This window comes from Notamacropus eugenii, chromosome 4 (assembly GCF_028372415.1).
Source record: "Notamacropus eugenii isolate mMacEug1 chromosome 4, mMacEug1.pri_v2, whole genome shotgun sequence".
NCBI lineage: Eukaryota > Metazoa > Chordata > Mammalia > Diprotodontia > Macropodidae > Notamacropus > Notamacropus eugenii.
In genome coordinates this window covers 49,985,379-50,002,488 of record NC_092875.1, presented here as the reverse complement: position 1 = coordinate 50,002,488, position 17,110 = coordinate 49,985,379, and the positions used below count along the sequence as shown (strand labels likewise).

The window sequence follows — 17,110 nt, the reverse complement described above, 5'->3', positions numbered from 1 at the left end:
CTTACCTGGATGCCCTCCCACTCTCATTCTCTGCCCCTTCCCACCCACTATTCACAGATCAAAAGATGGGAAAACAGAGAAGAATCTTGGACCAGTTTAGAGGAAAAAGGCCCCTGGAGGCCTGAGCAAGGAAGGCAAGGTGGCCAGGAGAGATTCAATGGAGGTCTTCGGATGGAGCAAGGAGGCTAGGGCCTCTAAAATCCCTTTAAATTCAGATTCTGGGATAGTATGAAATGCCCAAATCCTGGAAAAACCAATCAGAAATGCAGCTGGGGACAGAGAGGGGGAGGGGGAGGGGGTCAGGAGTTACCTGTGGCCCTGGGTGAGGGGCACCTCCAGCCACTAGACCCATCCCCTAAGTCCCCTCCAAACAAAGCTGGAGGCCAAGGAAGGCCACAGCAGTCCCAGGGTGATAACTGGTGGCCCCCTTGGCTACCTCTGGGGATGGGATGGCCTGGCTGTGTCCTGAGGCCAGGCCAGGGACAAGGTCAAGCACTTTCTCCAGGTTCCCCAGCATGGCGCCATCAGGCAGGATTCTTTTGTCCTTTAAAAACAAGCCTCGTTAATTCAAGGTTGTGATACTTCATGCCATCAAATTAGAAGATACAATAACTAGATAATATAACAATTAGATAATTAGCTAGAACAGTGTTGGCTATTACCTTTAGGTTACCAGTTTTGTTGTTCGTTATGTATACTGCCTAATGATAATTTTTATTGTTATAAGACCAAGGCTTAATTGTTCCAACTTTCTGAGCCTTAGCTTTTTCCATCTGTGAAATGGGGATGATGACCAAGGCAGCCCTGATTAGTAGAGGGAACACCAGATTTAGGGCCCAGAGCCTGGGTTCAAACACTGGCGGTCACGTGCTACTCCTAAGGCCTCAGTGTTACTTTCCTCCTCTGTAAGATGGGGGGAGGTGGTGCAGAGATGCCCAAGGCGCCTTCCGTCAGCCTGCTACCTGACCACAGCCAAGTCACTAGCTGACTAGCAGACTAGCTATTAAGGCCCCTTCCAGACCCAAACCATCAAAAGTGCTAGGTAAATAATTTATTTTAGATTTTCATTGTTGTTGTGTATTTTTATATCATTTTCATTTCTAAAAATATCCCTCCCCTTAACTGAAGCCACTCCTGGTTTAAAATAAAAAATAGAAGGGGGAAAAAGCAGTAGAACAAAATTAAGTGACCATCTATACAACATTCCACACTCCCAGGCGCCCATCTCTGCAAAGAAGGAAGGTACATTCCTTAGGCCTTCTTCAAGCTTGTCTGTTCCATTGACACAGAGTGAGGCTTCAAGTATTTTGTGCTCTATGTGCATCATCCCCCTTCCCCCCCGCCACATTGTCCCCTAGCACAGACACACAAAGCTAGGCACACTCATTTCAGTGTCTCTGGAGCAGGGATAGGTTGTGTTGTTATCAGCTCCCCTGGGGTGAGGGCCATGTCCCCCTGCTCAGAGGGCAGGGTCTTAGCTCTCCCAGCTTCCCATCACCCTCCCCCCTCTTGATATTCCCCAGGGTCCTGCCCCGTAATGTCTCTCACTTCATTCACTAGGCTTTTGGTTTGGTTTGCGGGTTTTTTTGGAAGGGAGTTGGCTTCAGTGTTTCTGGAGTAAGCCCATGGAGGCCACAGCTCTGACCATCCATCCACTGGGGGGGAGTGGGGGGAGTAGGGAAGTGGTGGGAGAAACCAAGTCATCCTCCACGTCCAGCAGAGCAGAAAGAAGAATGTTTTTCTGCAATGAATGCTGGAGGACACTCAGCCAGCACGTGAAAAGACAAATGCAGACATAAGTTCAGGGACATCCCCTTCCACTCCTGCATGGGGCCATGACCCCTGTCTAGCAGCTTCTTGCCAGAGCCTCACAAAAAGGCCAGACTGGAAGGCCCTCTATTCTTGCTCCTTCCCCGCCCCTGCTGCTGGGGCTGGCCAGCAATCAGATGCTCTGCTAACAGCCAGCAGCTGCTTCTAATAATGAGCAGGCCGTGCTGTCCTCTCCATGGAAACAAGCATTTGGGGGAAGAGGAAAGCAGGGAGGCCTCGCCTGCCTGGATCCTTCAGCTCCAAGAAGGCTCGAGGGAGGCAGGGCAGCAAGCAGTATATGGCCAGCTGGCCTGTCTGACCTCAATGCAGGAGGGTGAGCTGAGCATGGGGCAGTGATGGGGGTGACCTGAGAACCCCAGGTGGTGATGAGGGAGAGCAGAGGACCCTAGGTAGTGCTGGGGGAGAGCCGACGATGGACCTTAATGACCTGCCACCCACATAGGCATACCCAATCAGCAAAGTTGTCCCTGACCACTACAAATCCAGGATCCTTATATACCCACCTCCCTCTCATCCCACAGGGTGGGCACCGCTCTAGCCTAGAGCCCTGGATTCAAGTCGCAGCTTTGAGATATCCTAGCTGGGTGGCAATGGACAAGTGCCTTCCATTCTCTGGGCCTCAGTTTTCTTTTCTGTAAAATGAGGACTACAACCCCCCTTCCCCTCCACACCGCTGTGATGGAAAGCCCAGATGAAGAGTCAGTCCACAAGCACTGTTTAAGCACCTAATATGTACCAGGTATATAAAGACAAGAGAATGCCTGCTCTGGAAACCATAAAACATTTGTGAGGACACTGTCAGAAGGAGCTGGCAGCGTGCCTGGAGGGCAGGAACCAGGCCCCCTCCCCTTCTCCACAGTCCAGGGCTGAGAACAGGCTGGCTGCAGCCTAGGCTTTGGCCAGCAGAGGGCACCATGGGCCCGCAGACCAAGTCTGGGAAAGCTGCTGGGAGGGCCACCTGCTCTAGGCAGCAGACAGGGGCAGAGCCACAATGTCCCCTCCTGAGGCATCTAGTCCCAACCCACAGGAGCACACAGGCTCAAGGTTCAAGGTCAGACAGGCTGGCCAGCAGGACCGGAACCCAGCTCATCTGCGCTTGGAGGAGTGCCAGGCTTCTGGGCTGCCCCAAGCTGGCATCTAGAGCACCCTGGGGTCCCAGGGACCAGTACAACAGGAACACAGGAGAGGGGGAGGGTGGGAGAGGACACAGGGTCAGAGTCCTCGTTGGCTGCGCCCACCCTCTCTTCTCACTCGTTCTCAGCTCTGCCCCTGGATCTGCTGTCCCCACCCCCCACTCCCTGTGCTCTGTATCAAGGTCCTAGGGCACAACCCCTGACATACAGCCAGCAAGGGAGCAGCCCGACTGAACCGGCCCAAGTGCCCCTCCACCAGAACCCTTTACTGTCCCCTATCTCCTATCAACCTGGTCCAGGACTTCTCCAAAGATGACTGACTTGGGGCTGGAAAGGGCCTGAGTCCAGCTAATGAGATGAGATAATGTCTGTAAGGTGCTCAGCACATAGTAGGTGCTACACACGACAATCTCCTCCCCTGCCTCCCCCCCCACCATCTAGTACAGGCCCCTAGCTGCTGTTAATGGGAGGGAAGTGAGGCCCTCAGAGAGAACTGCCCACAGTCACACTGCAAATGGAAAAGCTGCGGTAGAACCAGGTCTAACTGATCCACTTCTGGGGTTCTTTCCATCACACTCAATCCCACTTTCTCCCACACCTTCCTCCAGGCCCTTGTTTCAGAAACCACCCCTTCTATCTTCCCTCTTCATTAGTTCCTTTTGGTATCCCCCAAACTAATAAAACCTCCCTTTGTTCCTTCCCACCAGGTTAGTTACAGCATCCCCTCCTCTCTGTCACTGCTAAATTTACTGGCTGTATAAAAACCACTGATGCCGAACTCAAATAAAAAGGATATCCACACGGATCCCTGCAAGCTGCACGCTGGCTTAGAAAACCATAGATTAACATTATCTATGTTCTCCTGTATTTTAGTTACATTGTAAATGTTTCCCGGGTTCAGGCTGTAACGGAAGTGTTTCAGGTTGCTTGGGTACTGCTGACTCCTCTAATGTAGACAACACTTCCCAACCATCCCATTCTTTTTCCCAACAAATATGCAATCCTGCCTTGCTCACCACCACTTGACTGTGACCTTACCCACTCCCCTTTAGCCAGTTCTCCTCCTCCTTGACTTCTCTGCAGCTTCTGACGCAGAAGCCCACCCCTTTCTGCTGCACCGAATGCTCCCTTGTCCTCCCCAGATTTCAGACACTGCCTAGCCCCAGTTTTCCTACTTTGATTGAACCAATCTTCTTTGCAAGCTCCTCTCAATTTTCTTCCCAATCCCAAGCACTTCAGGCAGCAAAGGGGCTAAATAGATACAGTAGAAAGGCTGCTGGATTGGAGTCACAGGAGCTGGGGGCAAATCCTGCCCTATCTACAGGGACATCGGGCAAGTGGCTTAATTCCTATGAGGCTCACTTTCTCATCTACCAAATGGGAGGGTTGAGCTGAATGGCCTTTGAAGTACCTTCTCGCTCTATATCTATGGGCCTATGGCTGAGTGCTGGATTTAAAGTCGAGTCACAGGTTCAAATCCAAGTCTGCCTCTTAATACCTTGGTGACCTGCCTGACCTCTGTAGGACCCTGTTTCCTCACCTGTTAAATGGACCAAATGGCTTAAGGTCCTGTCCAATTCTAAATCAATCAATCAGTAAACTTAGTAAAAGCCTACTGTGTTCCAGGTGCCAGGCTAAGCTCTAGATCTAGGTTCCTATGTTTCTAAAATCAAGTTTATCATTCTCCCTAATATGCTCTTCCCTCTGACTTCACTAACCCTAAAGTTTGGGCACCTCCCAAACCCCTGAGATCCAGGCCTCATTGTAAAAGGGGAACCTAAAAAGGAGAAAACTGTGGAGAAACAGACAAAGCCAGATGTTCTGTCCCATGTTTCACACCTGTGGTCCTCCAGCCAGGCACAAGAAGGATTCCTCTGCCCATCAGGGAGCAGGTTTTGCTGAGTTCCTATGGCCACGGTCTTCGGGCACTTACTAATTCCCACACCTCCTCTCCAGCCATGGTGCCGAGTGGGGCTCATGTCCTCCCAATCTTCAAACCCTCCCGGCCTCATCCGTCTGACACAGTAATCTGGTCCTGCTATTTCTCCACTCAAAAATTCATCCTAGCTCTCTACAGCTGACTCGATGAGTAAATCTCGGGGTTTTTTCTTTCTTCTTCACAATGTCCCCCTCAGGCCTTTGTTGTTGTTTCAGTCAAGTCTGACTCTGTGACCCCATTTGGGGTTTTCTTGGCAGAGATACTGGAGTGGTTTGTCATTTTACAGCTCATTTTGCAGATGAGGAAACTGAGGCAAACAGGGGTTAGTGACTTGCCCAGGGTCATACAAGTAGTCAGTGTCTGAGTTCAGATTTGAACTCAAGAAGATGAATCTTCCTGACTCTGTGCACTTTTGGTGCCCCCCAGCTGCTCCCACCCTCACCCTCTTAGGCCTAGAAAATTCTCCTTTCTCCTCCCCCCACCAATTTAAAATTCACTTAAAGCCCAACTCAGATGAATCCTTCTCCAGGAAACTTTCCTTCATTCTCCTGGAAGGTAAATACCTTCCTCTCTGGCCCACATTCCCTCCCACAGGCCTCATTTGGCACCTCGGTAGACAGGAGTTATAACAGCTGTTTAAGTCTCAGATTCCACTAGGGAGTGGGGGCAAGGAACCTAACATGGGGGAGAACAAGCATTTCCAGAGGCCCTGCTAAGTGCCAGTCACTGTGCTAACACGAACCTTGCAAATATGATCTCTTTCAGTCCTCACGCCAACCCTAGGAGGGAAATTTATTATGATCCCCATTCTACAGTCAGGCACACTGAGGCAACCAGATCAGGGGACTTGTCCAAGGTCACATAGCTGGAGACCGACTCTAGATCCATTGTGTTTCAGCCAATCAATCAATCAATCAATCAATCTTGATTAATCCCATGCTATGCGTGTGAGAGACTGTCCTAAGTGCTAGAGACACAAAGATACAAAGGGAACACAGAGCATCCTGAAGGTGTCCTGAGAAGGGAAGGCTGTGGAAGCTGGAGAGGATCAGCAAAGTCCTCCCTGCAGAAGCCAGGGGAGCTAGCAGGTAGAGCAGAGAGGAAGCCACAAGGATGGGTGGTGATGGAGAAGGAGGGAGGAATCCAGGGCTGGAAGGGCCTTGAATGTCAAATGAGGGCCTTTTATATTTGACATGGGCAGCCAGGTGACCCAGTGGATAGAGCACCAGCTTTGGAGTCAGAAGAACCTGAGTTTAAATCCAGCCTCAGACACTTCCTAGCTGTGTAACCCCAGGCAAGTTATTTCACCCCATTTGCCTCAGTCTTCTCATCTGTAAAATGAGCTGGAGAAGGAAATGGCAAACCACTCCAGTATCTCTGGCAAGAAAAACCCCAAACGGGGTCACAGACAGTCAGACACTACTGAAACGACTCCTCAACAACATATTCGAGGCAACAGGGAGCCCCTAGAATTTATGAAGTTGGGATTGACACTGAGTGGGACAGGCCTTAGGCCCTGTAAAGACAGCCAGGCCTTTGGCCGTTTGAGGAGTATGGTTGGAACAAGGCACCAAGCACCATTTGGAGGCCCAGTGAGGAGGCCTGGTGAGGGGGAGGGTGGGGAAGGAGGCTTCCAGAATCAGGGAGGGGCTGTAGGAGTAGCAGGCCCAGGCCGGGCCACAACAGGTCTGCTTAATGAGTATTTGCTGAATGGAGGCAGGACCAGGGCTGAGCTGGGACAGGGCCTTTGGGTGCCCACCATGCCGGATGACCATGACTCCCCTCTACACTGGAGGAGAAGCCTGGGGCCTTGGAAGGCTAATTGTGGAGAAGGTGCCAACTAGCTCTGACAGAGGGAGTTTCCTCTTCCAGTGAAATCACAGATGGAGTCCTTACCCCCATTTTAAATATTTTTACAACATGAATAACAAAGGTCACTGGGACAGTCTTTCATGGCCTGCCTTGACTGGCATCCTAGGCCTGTGCTGCCCCCATGTCTAGCCCAGGAGAGAGCAGATGTTGGTAGCTCAGAGCCAAGGACATGGGTTCCTAGTAGACTGGTCCCCCTGGACCTGAATGGAGCAGGCATCCTGGGAAGGAAGGCAAGGCTATGTTTCTGGTTCGCACTGGCTTCACACCACACAGGAGTGTCAGCCTATGGAAGGGTGGTCCAGAACATCAGACATGTGAGGGGCTGGGATCTGGCCAGTCCAATCCACTCCCATCTTACAGATAAGGAACCAAAGGGGAAGAAGGGTAAGGGTATTTTGAGATTTGAACTCAGGTCCTACAACTCCAGGTGGCAGTGGCAATCCTCTTTCCATTCTATCATGTTAGTTTCAAATCTAACTCACTGGATCATAGGATCTTAGATGGAGACCTAGAAGGAACCTCAGAGGTCATGTAGTTCCCCACCCCCCTCCTTTATAGATAAGGAAGGGGGGGGAGGGGCAGGGGGAAGAGGCGGGGAGGAGGAGAAGGGGGAATGAAACTTGTCCAGGGTCATACAAGTTTGAAAGTGGCAGGAAGGATTCGAACCCAGGTCCTCTGACTATAAATCCTTTTGTTGCCCTACCAAGGACCCCAGCAGACTACCTTTGGTTTTGGCCTGTCCCATCCATCCCTGTTCTGGTTCACATCTGCCCACGCTCTCATCTTGGTCCTGAGCCAGGGATGCACACGCATCTTCTATGCACATGCTCCTTAAGTGTGGGAGGGCACATGTCTCCCATTCACCCACAGGCCTCTGAACTATGCTGACCCGTCCCCCCAAGCAGCCCAAACCCCAGCTGGGGTTTAAAGTGCAGGCCTGAAAACAAGACGCTTTTGTTTCCCTCAAAAGAAACTCCTCACTGGCCCAGTCATTGAGGGAGGGACTGAATTACTGAACAGAAAAGCAGCTGCATTTCTGGGCAAACATCTGGAACTGCTGAACCATTGGAGTCTGGCCTCAAAACAAAGTAATTGCCCCTACCACCTCTGTTGGGAGTTGGGGGGCAGGAGAAGAGAGGCCGAACCCACAACCCACCCTCCAGATTCTCACTTTCACCATTAATGGTTTGAAAGCTGAGACTTGTGCCCAGGACCCCATACCTTCTCCCAAGCTGACCATTAGAAGCCATGGTCGGTGGAAGTAGATCCCAAGCAGGGCAGTCTGGGTCTTTCCAAAGATAGAGCCCTTGGGAAGGCCTGAGGGCATCCTTGCCCTGCCCTGCCCTGCCCCACCCCGCCTCCCCCAGGGAGGGGAAGGGATGGGGAGACCACTCTGCTTACCATAGAAAAGAAGGGTGATCTTGTTTCCAGCCTTTGAAAAAAGAGAGTCAGGCAGAGGTTTGAAAAACAGAAACCTCACCCCCTGGGTATTATTCTAGGCACCCGGACTACCGAGTCATACTTAATCCCTGGGACTGAACTGGGGCCAAATGCCTTAGGAAAGGAAGGAGAAGAAGGTAAACACACGGCTCCACATTCCTGCCTCGGCAAGGCTAGAGTCAAGGGAGCCCAGAGTTTCTGGAAGAGGAGAAACTGTAGGAACAGGTTTGGCAGCAACCTGCCCTGGAATCCCAGGATGAGTCCCAGAGCTCACCTGACTTCTTTCAAGATACATGTGGAGAGGAGACATGCTGCCCAGTTAGAGCTCTGGGGAGAGAGCCTGTCTCAGGCTAGACTATGGTGTGAAGGGGATGTTACTCAGCCTCAGTGAAGAGTCTCTTCCAATGCTCTACTATTGAGTCACTTAACTGTACCTACTGTGTTAACTAAAATCTTCCTTTTGATCTCCTGAGTTTCCTTTAATTACCTCCTGTGGAGAGATAGGGTACAGCAGACAGACAGTTTGCCTCAGCATCAGTAAAACCTGAGATCAAATCCTGCCACTCTAAAATGGCAGTTTCCAAACTGTGAGTTCCCTGAACTGAAGGAATCCTAATTGGTCTGGTCTCAGAAGAACAAACTAAACTCTGTGCCAGGAGCAGGAGATACGAAGACAAAATAAACTAAATTAGGCCTGCTCTCAAGTAGCATGTGGTCTACAGATGGAAGAGTCACCAGAGGCCTCCCAGGGGAGCACCTTCTGAGAGGGAGAGCATTTCTGGCATGTGGCACAGCCTGGGTAAAAGGAATAGAGAAAGGAGATGTAATGGTCTACACAGGAAATAGCAAGGGTGCCAGTTTGGCTAGAAGGGGACAGAGTAAGGAATGAGAATTTCCATAATGCCTGCTATGTGCTGGGCACCGTGCTAAGCCCATTTTACAAATATTAACCTGTCTGATTCTCACAATACCTGGGAGGTAGGTGCAATTACTATCCCCAAGGCCCTGTACTCTGAAGCCAGGCTGTTCTAAAACCAGGCCCACTCCCTGGAATGTCTTGGGCCTCCTGGGCCGCCAAGGGCAAAGATACAATCGCTGGCCTGTCAGGCCTAAGACTGGGAGTGGAATTAGAGGCTCAGCAGGAACAGGGACCCCCTGGGGTAGCAGGCACAGGAGCCAGAGCCCTGCCAGCCTGTGCATTAGGGAAACAAGTCAGAGGGCAGGAAGTGAGCCTGGTGCCCGGCTGGCCCCAGGGGAATAGCAGCTGCAGCGGATCACAGCTAGGGGAAGATGGCAGGGCTGCCCCTGGGGCATCCCTTTTCCCAGTGGCTGCCAAATCCACTGCTCTACAGAAACCAGGGAGGTTCGTACTCCCTTGCTTGCCCTTTCAGAAGCTCAAATGCATCCAACTCTACCACAGGAGGGGAACCCTTGCAGTGTGCACCTGGGCTCAAACCCACCCCTCGTGTTTGACCTGGGGTGTCACCTCCCTGGGCCTCAGTTTCCTCATCTGGAAATTGAGGGATTTGACTAGGCAGCCTCACAGGTACCTTCTAGCTTTCTATCTATAATACTATGACCTTATCAGGCCCCAATTTCCCAACCTGTGTTATACTAGGTAGTCTCTAGGGCCCTCTGGCTTTAGGTCTATAAGTTTCTCTAGCACTAAGATGCAACGCAGATGCCTTCTTTCCAATCCAGGAGGGCTACATGTGTGCTGAGATGCCCACATCGATAACATCCCTGACTCTTGGTGGCCAGTTCCTGTCCACTCCGACCCTTACTCCTACCAGAGGTGACCAGGAATCCTGACCCCAATGGCCCAAGAAACTTTAACCCAAGACCAAGCAGCTGGGTTGGCACTCGCTCCTAGGGATAGAGGGAGGGGATGCCCGGGTACCACACCAGACTCTCAGAGCCTCAGAACTCATCCGGACAGAAAGAGATGAGACACAAGGGTTTCCATGGATGATAAACTGCCAGGAGAGAACAGGTCACTGCTTCTCCACACACCAGATCTGGCTCCTCTCATGGGATTATCAAGAGGAAATGGGGTCAAGATTCACGGATCCCAACACAATACATCACAGTACGGTGAACATTTATTAAATCCCTACTGATTACACCTCCTCTGTCACTGCCAGGGGGTGGTGGATCCCTCCTCCTCCTCCTGCCTGTGCTCTGCTCTTCTCTAGGCCCTGTCCCCACATCCTGGGGTTCGTAGGTAGCCTGCCCAGGTCTCAACGGCTCATGGTGAGCTATTACAGCTGTGGTGTCTCCCCACTCTGCTCCCCCCCTACCCCCTATGCTGCAGGGAGCAGGCCTGCCTACCTGAGTGGTGAGCTGAAAGGGGATCTTCTTTTTCACTCGCTCTTTGCCCCGCTCAGGCTCCCGTTCCGAGTTCCCTGGGTCCCGGGGGCCGTGTCCGTTCTCACTGGGCTCGGCCGAGGGACAGTTTTCTGATTCTCGGGCCTTCTTGCTGGCTGGTCGCTCCCACTTTTCTTTTCGCTCCTGGGGCTTCAGGGCCATGTCCTTCTGCAGGGGAGGAGAGAAGACAGAGGGTGAGTGAGTGCAATGAAACACTGCAGAAAGACTGTGCTGCCCCCCAAAATTCCCTTCACTGTAACTTGAGGCTCTCATTTCTCCCCAAATATTAACAGACATTTACTTATGCAGCAACAGGTAGACAAAGTGGGGTCAAAAAGAGAGAGCTGGCCCAGGATTCAAGGTCCGCTTTGATCCTTAATCTATTTAGGTAGTACTGCAAGGTGAGCCAAGACCTTGGAAATCATGAGTGCATCTAGTTTTTATAACCACACCCTTTGAGTTGCGGCACATAGGGCTCGGCCTGGAGTCAGGAAGAGTTCCAGTCCAGCCTTGGGCATTAGCCTGAGCAAGTCACTTAACCTCCAACTACCTCAGTTTCCCTGACTGCAAAAATGGGGACAATAATTGTATCTCCTTCACAAGGTTGTCATGAGGATCACATGAGATCCTATAAAGTGCCTGGAACACAGTAGGCCCTTAGTAAATAATCAACAAAAACATTAATAAATTGTTCCTTTCTCCTTCCTACCCCTGCACCCCAAGGGCTCATTAACCCCATTCCATAGATTAGAAAACTGAGGTAGACAGAGGTTAAGTGACTTGCTCCAGGTATCTATCTAGGTGGGGGGTCTGACAAGACTTGCTAAGATCTGATGCTGTCTCACAGAATGACTGGGTGTATCAGAAAGAACCCAAACACCAGCCACGTGGCTCAGAGGACACGAGTTCCAACAGCTGCTGCTACTGATGGGCTGTAACCTCTCTCTGAGCTAGACAGGATTCCACACATGTGAAATAAGGAAGATGGATTCTCCAGCTCTACAGCAACTAATCAACAAGCTTTTGGTTAAAAGCCAAAGGATATAAAGACAAAGGGAAGTAGGTTCTGCCCCCAGGTTACCTCTGACAGGAATAATTCACAAAGCAGAAGATCCACAAGAAAGACCCTGTAACTAAGGCCTGATCTCAACATCCAAAACCAGCCACAAGGACAAAAGACTCACAAAACTAGTTTTAAGATGCAGAAAAAGTTTAAATAGTTGTCACAAAAGTGCTGCACCAAGACTTTTGGGACACCCTGCAAAACAAAGCCCGTCTGAGAACTTGTGCTGATATGTGGATGCAGGATTCTCTTCGGGTGGAATGTCAACGTCTTACACCTCAGATGGGACTAAAAGGAGAGCAAAAATGTTAGGGGACCCCAAACTAGCCACAAGCCTCAATTTCTCCATCGGTAAAACTGAGGGCCTAGACTCCAGACTCAGCTCTAATCGATAATGGCAGGGGTAATGCAATTTCATCTCTAAATCCTCGGTACCTTGTCTGGAGTCTGGCATACAGCAGGTGCTCAATAAACCCTTCTTGGTTGATGATATTTATGTGGGTGCAAGCCAAAGTATTCTGTATGCACACAGTTTGCCTTCCCAGCTCCCTCCAGAATAGAGGCTCCCTGAAGGCAGGGGCTATCCAGTTTTTGTGTCTCCAGATCCTAGCATACAGTAGGCACTTAATGACTGCCAAGGACAACCCAAGATGGAAAAGTGTGGTTGATTTTGAGCAGCCACACCCAAAAAGGGCAGGGCTGCTCCCACCTATGATCCAATGAGATCCTCTCTGAAAAGTGCCCAGCATGGTGCCTGGCACACAGATGCTGTATAAATGCTTACTAACAAGTGTGGAGAACTCTTAGAAACTGACACAGCTCTATGGATGGAGCTCATTGTGGCTAAATGCTCCCAGTCTCATCCCTCCTCCCCTGGGATGGAGGAGGCAACACTGTCTCCCTTCCTCTTCATCCACTACTCTTCCCCATCCCCCAGGCTCCCTGGGCAGGCATGGGCATGCTTAGCTCCCCTTCCTGCCCTCCCTTCTTGGCTCCCAGTCAGGAGTATCCACAGCTGGGCTGGAGTCACAGCTGGGTGAACAGTAAACCAGGAAATCAATGAACAAAGGGAGGCCTGGATCTGTTGGGAGCCCCTCCCCTCCCCATAGGGGTGAGGTCACTTACAGAGATTAAGGAGACCTAGGCCCATCCTGATGCAGGATGTGGATATGGAGGAGAGAAGGGATCTCTCTGGGTCATGTCTTGTTTCCAGTTTCTAAATCTATACCCTCCCTGGTCACTCACTCCCACCCTCTGCCCTCCCCCCAGGACTCTGGGGTCCTAATTTCCCAAACATTAACTGATTCTTTTCTGTCACTGGGTATCAGTTTCTGAGATCTACAGTTACTCACACCAGCAAACTGGGCCTTCCTGTTATTGGACATCAATTTAGAAAACCCAAAAAATAATCCTTGGTACTCCCAAGCTCAGCCTTCTTCCTATCCCCCCTTTCTGGTTCCACTTCCCTAGATCCCAGCAGGAGAGGCAACTGGCCTCCAAGGAGGTGGCCCTGGAAATCTAGTTATTAATCTTTCCATCTGCAAGCTTCCTATGAAAACACTCAGAGGCAGAGATCCCAGAAGGAAAGGCCAAGAGGGCGTTATTAACGTCACCATGGCAAAAATTCTAATGCTAAAATGGAAACAAAGGCTGATAATTCAAATGCTTGGGCAAGGAACTCACCCTTAAACCTCAAATAATTCCCTCTCTGTGTCCACTCTGAGCCTCATTCCCCCCTTTTCCTGGGGGGAGGTTGTTGCCCTTGGGGGAGCAACCTTTAGAAAGCACATTGTAGTCAGCAAGGTAGGGAGGTGGATATAGTGGTGGGCTTGGAGACAGGAAGACCAGAGTCAAATTAGATAACTACTTACTAGCTGGGAAAGTCATGTCACCTCTGTCTGCCTCAGTTTACTCACCTCTAAAATGGGGATAACAAAATCAAATGAGACAACATTTGCAAAGTGCTTTGTAAACCTTAAAGAGCCACAAGAATGTGAGCTCCAGTCATCACCATCACCATCATCACCCATTCTTAACCCAATGAAAATCACAAAAATTCATCAATTCCCTAACTAGATAAGGGTACTGTGCCCCGGGGAAGTGTGAACAGGCCCCCATGCTGTCCCTCCTCCATGACATTCCATGTTGGGTCCCATGGCCAGGTCTGACTGTGGTGTTCCCCCTCACCTCTGCCTCCTACCATCCTTGGCTTCCTCTAAAGCTCAGCTCCAGCACCACCTCCTACAGGAAGTCTATTCTGATTCCTCCCCCTCCCCAAGCTGCTCCTGTCCTCCCCCACAACCACTGGAAATCAGTTGGCATATTATTCTGCACTAATGTTTAAATACACATGTTGTGGAGCAGGAGTGAGGCAAAATGGAGAAAGCTGACCTGAGGATTCAATTCTAGCCTCTGATATATCCTGGCTCTATGACTCCAGGCAAGTGAAAGCTCTCAGAAGTTCCCTAAGGTTATAAAAAGTGGAGAAGGGGTCCCCCTACACTGGCAGAGAGACTTTCCTTACCTGGGAGTTCTCTAAGGCTCTCCACAAGACAGAGGAATGAGTGAAAGTAGGCCAGCCCAGCTCAGTCACAATCAGGATAAAATCAAGGGAGAGAGGGGGAAAGGAAAGGGGGGGCGGGATTGGGAGAGAGAGAGAGAGAACAAGAACACACAAGATGGAGAAATGATCAAGAAAGTCAGGGAAAAAACAAATGCATGGGCCTCTCCACATGATAGATAGATAGATAGATAGATAGATAGATAGATAGATAGATAGATAGATAGATAGATAGATAGATAGATAGATAGATACACACACACACACACATATGTAACTAGCTACACTCATCGAGTGCAGAGAGATTCAGACAGAGAGACAGACAAACAGAGCCAGAGCAGGCATACAATTATTAAGCTCTTACTGTGTGCCCAGCACTGTGCTAAGTTAGAGGTCTGAGGATGCTTGGGGAAGCGAATCCACATAAAAAAGCTCACAGAAAACTTTCCAGTTTAGAAACTAGGGAGAAGCCAGGGTGACCCAGCACCAGCTGCCGTATACAAGGGCAGACAGAGTCCAGAGCAGGGTCTAACTTAGGACACCAGGGACCTGCAAGTGTGCCATTCTGACCTTAGGCTCCAATGGGAGGCTGCCTAGCTAGGTGCTCCCTGGACCAAAACAGCCTGACCGTGCTCCTGAGGACCTGGAGGAAAGCAATGCTCATTAATCAAATCCTAGTTAATAAGGCCAGTACCAAAGCAGACCAGAATCATTTTTTCCCCACAAATTCATAAAGAGCAGCCCTAACACTGAGTCCCAGTTCAGAAAATAATCCTGAAAAAATGAAAACACAGGAGAAAATGTTGCCAATAAAAGCCATCCTGGAGGTAAGTATTGTCAGGACACAAAATCAGACCTGGAGTCAGAAGACCTGAATTCAAATCCAGCCTCAAACATTTACCAGCAACATGACCCTGGGACAAGGACCTTTGGCAAGAAAACCCCAAATGCGTCATGAAGAGTGCCACATAACTGAAACCACCTCACCACGACTCCAGGGCAGGGCCAGACTGCTCTGATCCAGGGAGCACCCAGATTGTTAGCCCCCGCTTGGAGCCACAGACATTCTGATGCCGCAGAAGCATCAGTTATGATGACCACTGCCTTTTCCCAGGGGCAACCAAAGGGAACTGGCCTACAGTCATCAGGTCACACTGACCTTGGGGAGATGTGCAATGGAAAAGGGTGAATGCCAGAGAGGTTCCACACTAAAACAGTACCACAGTTCAGGGCCAAGTCCTCAAGGCGGCCATGCCCAAGTCACTCATCCCCATCCTTGGGTAAGCTGGCCCTGTTAATGGCTGAAAAGACGGAGAACCAGTCTGGGGATTTTCTCTTCAAGAGACCTGACTGAGCTGGAGGGAAAGCCTGGCTCTTCTGGAGGGTGTGGCCCTCTCACCCCTGGGCATAGGGCCTGACACACAGCAGGTGAGCTCAGTAGTCGGTCAATTGCCTTAATGACACACCCACACACCCAGGCTCCCTTCCTTTTCAGAATCACAGAGCTTAGTGGTCCTCTGGTCCAGCCCAGGCCTCAAAGAGAATCCCACCTGCAGGATGGAGACAAGGCACTCCATCCTCCCGGGGATGGCTATAACTTTTACAGTCTTCCCTCATTCCAATACTCCAATTTACCTTCTCTCCTTGTTCTGCTCTCAGGGGCAGACAGATCAAGGCTAACACTCTTCCACAGGACAAAGCCCTTCAAAGCTCACAAGAATATAGTGAGAGAAGGACTCTGGTGGAAAGGGGCCTCATCCCATCATGTTATAGATGAGGAAAGTGGGACCAAGAGCAATTCACCCAAAGTCAAAAAGCTAAAATCCTGCAGGGCAGTTTGAACCCTGGGCTTTCAAACTCCAAATTTAATGCCCTACTGCACTATCAATTAGGGAAATCTAACTGAACAGAGGAGAACTACACAATGCTACCTAGTTCCCCCAGTAAGTATTAGCCCCTGGAAAGGAAAATGATGGATAAGTCCACTGGGGAATGTCTATGAGTGAGAGTGTACGTGTCCATTCAGGTCATCCTGATCCTCCCCAACCCTGCACCAGGTGTTGTCCATTTCATATTAGATCCCTAATGACTCTATAGATCCACAGGGTACGGGCCAGATCCCTGTCTCCATTTAGGCAGGAGACACTGAGGGAAGCATGAATCGAATTGGGGGACCAGGAGGGCCAAGTGCTGTAGGTAACAAGTAAGTGTGAGTAAGGACTAATAACCAAGTGTAGCCATTCACTCATTCATTCATTCACCCATTCATTCAAGCTAGGCTGCTAGATGGTATAGGGCAAAGTACAGGGCCTAGAGTCTGAAAGACCTAGATTCAAATCTGGCTTCAGACACTGGCTATGTGACCCTGGGCAAGTCACTTAATGGCTCTCTGCCTCAGGTTTCCAAACTGAAAAATGAGGGTGATAATAATACCACCTACATCACAGGATTACTGTGAGAATTAAATGAGATAACCTTTGCTTAAAAAAATGATGCTCAGCACAGTGCCTGGCACTTACAGTAAGTACTACATTAATACTTCCTCCCTTTATGACTTCCCCCTTTCCCTCTCCACCCTGGAGGAACCAGCCTGGTACAGTAGAAATGGTACCAGACTTGGAACCAACAGATCTGGGTTCAAATTGCTGATTCTGCTATTTATGACTTAGTCATTTTGAACCTCATTTTCCTCATCTGTAAAATGAGGAGGGATATGGACTCATGGCCTCTGAGGTCTTTCCTAGCTCTAAATCTATGGTCTAGTGAGCGCCAGTGCCTCCCTCTGGGCTAAGGCTGAGGCCTGATTATTAGAGGGTCTAGTGCTGGCCCTGAAAGGAGGGAGCTCCTCTCCTGATGGCATCTCCAGTTGGTTCATGGAAAAGAACACCCCTCCTCCAGCTCTCTCT

At 50.2% G+C, this 17,110-nt stretch overlaps 1 protein-coding gene across 6 annotated transcripts in view; it reads right to left on the bottom strand.

Annotated features, from left to right (window-relative positions):
* Nucleotides 1-17,110, bottom strand: part of FBRSL1 (fibrosin like 1) — a 297,437-nt gene that overhangs the window by 201,158 nt on the left and 79,169 nt on the right. For all 6 annotated transcript variants that reach the window (XM_072600792.1, XM_072600794.1, XM_072600790.1 and 3 more), the window contains exon 2: nt 10,546-10,749. In XM_072600792.1, the coding sequence (XP_072456893.1) occupies nt 10,546-10,749 (204 nt within the window). The remainder of the gene's footprint in view (nt 1-10,545; nt 10,750-17,110) is intronic.